Raw genomic sequence first — 7302 nt, 5'->3', positions numbered from 1 at the left:
TTACAAATGCATTATATGATAAGAGAGTTACATCTATAACATTGTGCTTCTCATGATTTGTCACTGTTGTAACCCTTTCTCTCCTATGCTCTCTCTCCTTTCTTGTTGTCACCTTACTGTGTTATAATCAAAATAATCTCTGAATCCAGGTGAGTAACTGTATTTGAGCAGTTCCACTGAACTTCGCAGGACTTCAGCTGTCGATTACTGGTTTCTTGGGCTAGGGGCTTGTCAGTGGTGTGCAGCTGGGAAACGTAATAGACTGGTTTTAAATGGTTATAAAACACCGTATTATAAATTCAAATGTGTATGGATGTCTGTATTATCTGCCCCCCTGTGGGAGTAAATCTGCAGCTGTCTGTAATGATGTATGGGGGGCTGGGGCCTGTGCACCTACTTACGTATTTTCATGCTGGGGGAGAGCTAGATGGCCGGGTGCTGTGGGTGGTGCAGAGTGGGGAAGGGGTATTCGTGTTGCTGGCTGTACACCCCACTCCCTCCCGCGGGACGAAGTGATGCCCCGTGCAGGTGTCTACTCGGGCTACGCGCGCACGTGTGCACCCACGCGTCGGCTGCTGCCCACTTCAGGTGCTCAGCATGAACGCAGCTGTCTGGCCCCAGGCACGAACTGCCGCCTCCCAGCCGCTGCAGGACAGCCAGAGCCGCCGGCCCAGCCCTCACACCGGCCACGCAGCCCAACGGCCAGGGTCGCGCTGTCACAGCCTTCACAGGGTCGCCCCCCCCCCCCCCGGCGGGCGGCGCGCGCAGCCCGGCGTCCCCCCCCCCTCCTCCTCTCCATCCCCCCCCACCCCGCCAGCTCTCGCGTTGGCTGCCGGGATCGCTGGCCGCTTTGGTTAATGTCCGCCATGTTTGCCATGGCGCAGGGAGCGGATCGAGCGAGCCCGGCGCGGATCTAGGGCTGCGGGGCGTGAGCGGCGAGCTGCGGGCGGCTCTGCGGGGAGCTGTGCCGGGGCGGCGGGGCCCTCCATGGTGTTGCGGGCCGGGTGCGGGAGCGGCTGGGAGGCGGCGGCGCGGCCGCAGTGAGGGGCCCCCCGCCCGCCCGGCCCCGGGGTGTTATTGTGAGGGGGAGACAATGAGCAAACTCTCCTTCCGCGCCCGGGCGCTAGACGCCGCCAAACCGCTGCCCATCTACCGCGGCAAGGACATGCCCGACCTCAACGACTGCGTCTCCATCAACCGGGCCGTGCCGCAGATGCCCACGGGCATGGAGAAGGAGGAGGAATCGGTAAGGGAACCGCGCAGGGGGGCACCATTGTTTATCAGACACCCCCTCCCCTCCCGGGAAATAGGCCATTGGTATTCACCAAGCGCACTACGCACGCTCCCCGCCGCAGCCGTGCACGTTCCTTATGGGTCCTGCGCAAGCAGCGCAGCGTAAACTTCCCTCCGACGGCGTAAGCGGGCCCTGCTCCGCCATCTTCTTTGCGTCCCGACTCGCGAGTGTTTTGATTAGCCGGGGAGGCCCTTACGCTAGCGTAAGAGAGAAGTAGGCGCAAGAGGCTTCTTTGAATGGGAGAGTGTGCGCGCCGGCCGCTCTTGGCGTAGAGTGCCTGTGCTGCACTCTTCACTGTTGTGTACGAGGGACTCCAAGGCAGCAGAGCAGTGGAGGGGGCTGTGTGTGCTCTGCTCCTTCCGTTCAGTCAGGAAGGCTTTGCATTGTAAAGGAGGAACGTCCTGCTTTTATCCTGTCCTACCATGGGGGTCAGTGGGACTGACACTAACCGAGAGTGAAATAACGTGTGTGTGTGTGTGGTGGGGGAGAGGACCCCCTTTCCCACACCGACAGCTGGGGACATAAAAACAGATTGCGCTTATGTTTGGAGTTGGCTTGTTAACTCTTGCATCCGGTGTCGGGAGCATGCATGGCATGCAGTGTCTCAGCTGTCCAGGGCTGCGGTGCTGTAGCTGGAGACACACTGCCGTGTGCATCATACGGGAAGGCTTTTGTACTTCGTAGGTCAAGATTTTTAAATAACATGTTGGGAGATGCATTATCTGTCCATTGCAGAAGTTGGAGTGAGATTGCAGCCTGCAAGGCATATACACACACTGTTGCAGGCTGCATTATTGCACTCGGAGGGCGGGCTTTGTAAGTGTTGAGAGTAGAATACCAGCTCTCTCCTGTTGCAGATAGTATAGGTGGAAATATATCATAACTGCTATAAGAATGCTCTATATTTGTATGTTTAAGAAACACGGCAACTGGTTGTTGGTGTTGTTCAGTCGTGTAGGTAAAGTACCCACTGTTACTGGATAGCTGTAGCTGGATCTATAGCTAGACCTAGATTTTGCAGCGTACACCATGTTGTTTAGTGTTAAGATGATTTTAAGCAAGCTAGTCAGCATTAGGAAACGTTGCCTGTAGAATGCTTGCTGTCCCTTTCTGCAGTGCTGTAGGCAGAGATATATTAGTGTCTGTATCTTTAGTAGAAGATAATTTTAAGATGAGTCTTGTGAGCTTTAGGACAGCCTTGTGAATACTTGCTGTCCATGATTGCAGTGCTGCTTGGCTGAACTTGTTGCCACTGTCCTTGTTAAAGACTAACACTTAGAGTGTTAAATTTGCATCAGGCTCACTGCAGGCACAGGATGTCCTGTCCCCTCGTGTGGCTGTACTTGTATGCAGAGTTGAGAGTAAATGCATCCTCAAGAATTTCTTCAATGAATCTCCGTCTCTGCCTTGTAGCCAGCCCACTATGTAAGTGGATTGGCTTTTCAGAGGTTGTGGCTGTCAAAAGAAGGCTCCAGCTCTCTCTGATTGGCTTTCTCATTTGACTATTATTACTGAAAGAAATCTTTTTTGTCTTCCATTGGTTACTCTTGGTTCTGACCTCATTGTATTTCCCTTGTATTACAAATCATAATGTACGGTGCTCAACACTTGTGATGCTCTAGCTGTATCTTGATCTTAGAGGATGGAATTGCCCGAGAGAGAGAGAGAGTGTGATTTTTAAACAGACAGCAATATAACATTGATGTTAACAAAGCAAACTTGGAGGTGATACATCTTTCTTTTCATTTGTAGTAAAATGTAATTTTCTGTAATTTAAAAGTCCCATTAGTAGATCTTGCAACATATTGTTTGTGGAGTATGGGAGTTATTAAAATTGCAAATATGGCTCCTAATTTATATTTTTTTTAAATACATGTAGCAGTCTTTTTAAAAAAATTACCCTTAAAATATTCGAACTTTCAGAGTGTAAAAGTGTAGTTTAAGTAACTAAAAGTCTGATATAAAATTTCTGAATTCTATAGTCTAATTTTGAGGGGGAAATGTCATAAGAGGTAAACTGCCTGTGTTTCAGTTAAATCAGTGGGGGGAAAGTATTGGGCTAATTTATGTATTGTAAAACCTCTTTTTATGTGTAAAATGCTCCACTAAATAATTCTCTACTAAAATAATACAATCTTTTTTGTATGAACAAAATTTGTGTCCCCACTGGACTAAAAATGTCGTTGGATTTGGTATACTTTTCAATTCTAAAATTATTTCATACTGAGATTGTTATTGTATAATATATAAGCATAAATGCTAGCCACTTCAAACAGCATTTCTCATTGAATTCCAAGATCTATTGTTAGATTAAGATTATTGTTGTCACCACATTTGCAATAGTTACTACTACCTTCACTTGCTACCCTTTTACCCACTGGTCCAAAAATAATATTTTTAATGTAAATTTGACATTAGTAAATTTATTGGAAGAAGTTCCAGTAAAAGACTTTGAAGATGATATTAGGTCAGTGTTAGAGAGAGATCTGCTTTATGCAGCTTTTCTTCTTTGTGACATTATGGAGATAAGTTTTGGCCTTTTTTATTTTTGTTTCTCTTTTTTTGATTTGACAGATAGTTAAGCATGTTAGTCACTCTCTGTGTTTAATTACTTAGAGAGACAGGGTGGGTGAGGTAATATCTTTTATTGGACCAATTTCTGTTGTGCGAGAGAAGGTTTTGAGCTACCCAGAGCTCTTCTTTGGGTCTGGGGAAGGCTGTAAGCAACCCCTACAAGGAAATACATCAAAGAGGCTCGAGTAGGGCAACTAAGTAGTTTAAATTCACTGTACAAGTAAGCAAATTGAGATGTTTCTCTGGCCCCATTCCTACACGTGAACGCCAGGCCTTGTACGAAGCCTCAGGGAAGTCAGTGGACCCCATGTGCGTGCCGTGGTCTCTTGCATGCAATAAATTATGTGGTTTTAGCTCATAAGAAGCCGCTTAACTTCTCCGAACCTTAATTTGTACCAAAAATATGTTGTTTCATGGCATTTCAATTGTTTTACACTATTATCATCATAACAAAAGCTGAGGTTCAAATTAAACTATTATCTGTAATGGTCTTTCTGTTTGTGCTAAGCCTAAAATTACTAAATGGGAGCACATTAGGACTTGGATTGCAGAGTTCGTTATAACACCATGGGTGAAATGCTGGCCCCCATAAAGTCAATGGAAGTTTTGTTGTTGTCTTCAGAGGGGCAAGGATTTCACCCCATGTTACTAATGGACCTGATCCTTATCATACTTCTGCATATAAGTAATTTCATTCATGAGTAAAGGTTTTGTTTTTTGTTTTTTTTCCTATGTCAGTTCAGGGTTGGGCCCCATGTGTGTGTGGTGTTCTGTTAATTCTTGAAGTAATAGATTCTTCTTATATGAGGACTACTATATTGTGATTAGAATGGGAGATTTACATTTTTTATTAAAATTGTACTGCCCATTTCTACTACTCCTACTTTATATTAAAATGTCATACTACTCCCCTGAGTCTAGATTGTGATGCCTTTTACATTGAAAAATACTTTACACTAAAAGCAATCCCATTGAATACAGTGGGAATAATTTGGGTAGTCAGAAACTGCTCAATATGAGTATGGATATCACAATCTGACGTTAATATTACTATGTTCCCAGTGGATCTTCAAGGAAATTCTGAAAATATCTTGTCATTTTCAGTATTTTACTAATGGGCTTGTCCCCCTGATGATATGACATTCTACAAACCAGGGGTCCAATATTGTGTTCTCATATATCTGTAATTTTCATGGGAGTTGTGTGTATATAGGGAGTGTAGGGTTGGACTCCAAGATCTGAGTCTACTGGGGGTTCATAATTTTAACCTTGAATTAAGCTGTTGGGCCACATCCTGCTCTCAGTTAAAATTGCATAAATTTGGAGTAACTATTTTGATTTAAATGGAACTAATCTGGATTTATGATGTCATCATTGACAGCAGAATTTCTTTTTATTTTTGTTTAATTTTAGAAGGTGCGGAGGAGGCAGCATTGTGTCAAATTCCTCAGATGCTATGTTGAAAATCTACTTTATAATCTTAATACAAATTATCACTGCTCCGAGGAGAATACAATACGTTAGTACTTGATGTATTTCCTAGCACTTAACTACCATATCTGAATTAGAATAAATGTTATCAGAGGCTAGTGTAATTTAGGTAAAAATTGATTCTTAATAACAAGATGAGATAAAATCAAGAGTAATTGAAGGTTATAAGAGGCTGGTTTGTGTAGTTTCCTTTGTGTAGTTACAGAGATAAAAACATCCCTGTAATTGATTGTTGTGGCTGGACAGTTTAATTGCTATTAGAGACTTAACTCAGAAATTTAGATTTGAGCATGGGTACATTTATAACTAGGCTTGACTTCAGTTTAAAGTCAAAGGTTGTACAGAGTAGAAACCCAAGAGTAGCAAGATAAGGATATAGTCAGATGCTAAAATGCAGGATATTTTTCATGTAAATGGGGAAAAATCATAAAATTGATATGGGTACATTTCATTTTTCAGTCTTTGGTTCAGTCGTTTGAGGATACTCCTCTCAGTACTCATTTAAGCCATCATGTAGTTTTGAGTTTTTGGAAAAGTAAATTGAGTTCCCATGGTCTCTGTCCCCTTATTACGTCTTTTTTGTCTTTCTCCATTCTCTGCTTACATTTCAATGTTGGAAATCTGATTTCAGTTCATCACCTTACTTCCTGGCTGCCTGGAGCTGGTTGTACTTCCAGAGCAGCATACTTGTTCCCTAGCTGAGGCAATTGGGCTGGAGTGCTTTCATTTTGCACAGATTACATTTCTGTCTAAATTCTGAACATTTTTGTTATTACAAGCAACAGTGAAGGTTACTATAATAAAAAAAAAGAAAAATATTTCCCCTCTTTCGTATTTGACAGTACACCCTGTATAGAAATTTCAACTTGTCCCTCCATCTTTTTATTTATTTATATATTTAGGTCCCAGTCCTAGACATAGATTGCTCAGGCATAAGGTGCTTCCTCTTTGTTCCTGTGGGGGCTATCCCAGGCCTCATCGTGCCCCCTGAAGGTTCTTCCGTACCCCTTTAAGGGTTTGGGGACCTCTGGATTAGAGTAAATAGTGGGCTGAAGAAAGCATCTCTACATAAGAAATTACTTTTGGCAGTTTGCTTTCTAGATTTTTATTATTTATGTATTATAACGTTGCTCTGCTATAGTTCCTTAAAACCAGCTTTCTGTGTAAAGCTCTAAAAATCTGTGTGGCTGCTTGCATTAACTTGAAATTTGGTATTTCAGATGGGGTGCAGGGTTCTGTTAGTGATCCAAGTTTTGGACCGTTTGACCAAACAGTTCCCAAAATAGGGCACCTGCTCACAGCTGGAGATCAAACCAAGGCTCTGATCATCACACCAGGGTCTTAAACGCTCCAGTGTTACCACAACATAGTGCAATTTCCCTCTAGGGGAAGTCAGATTAAAACATTATTGGAAAAAAAGCTTTCTTCTTTAGTTAGGTGCGCTAAGGCTTACATGGTTACTTGCACGCCTAATGGATTATTCTGAGCATATGCAGAAAGAGAGAGAGGCTAATTTTCTGGAAAACTACTACATCACATGACTGGGATGGCTCTGAGGGCATGTAACAGTCTGAGAATCTGAGCATTACTTCAGGCACTGAATTCGAATCCAATTTAGGGCAGAAATCTGAGGTAAAAAAAGCAGGTATATTGCTCCAAACTAGCTCTGTCTGTTTTTATTTTGGGGAAATGTAATCTGAATACATTAGTTTCAGAAGCATCCAAATATCCTGTTTGTTGAGCAGAAAATAAATTACACAAACAAATGCTCATTGGGAGGGGAGGGTGATTGCGGTAGAAGAGTAGTTGGAATTGTGGGAGTCGGGGGAGCATGGTTGGAGGATCGTGCAATCTGATTTTGCTGCTGGAAAAGCCCCATCATGTCCTGGTGCATCTCTCTCTCTAACTCCTGGGCCTTTCTCCCTGTCCGCTTTTTCCTTCTC

The 7302-nt window shown here is 43.6% G+C and overlaps 1 protein-coding gene across 1 annotated transcript in view; it reads left to right on the top strand.

Moving 5' to 3' along the window:
* Positions 1-874: 874 nt before the first annotated feature.
* EPC2 (enhancer of polycomb homolog 2) overlaps positions 875-7302 on the top strand; it is a 69791-nt gene continuing 63363 nt past the window's right edge. The window contains exon 1 of the mRNA XM_067549484.1: positions 875-1246. Within this exon, the coding sequence (XP_067405585.1) occupies positions 1094-1246 (153 nt within the window). The 5' untranslated portion in view covers positions 875-1093. The remainder of the gene's footprint in view (positions 1247-7302) is intronic.

Source organism: Emydura macquarii, unplaced genomic scaffold (assembly GCF_026122565.2).
Source record: "Emydura macquarii macquarii isolate MOO-44397 ecotype Brisbane River unplaced genomic scaffold, CSIRO-AGI_Emac_v2 contig_1253, whole genome shotgun sequence".
Taxonomy (NCBI): Eukaryota; Metazoa; Chordata; order Testudines; family Chelidae; genus Emydura; species Emydura macquarii.
Note: the sequence above shows the minus strand (reverse complement) of the source record. Positions and strands in the feature narration are given on the sequence as shown.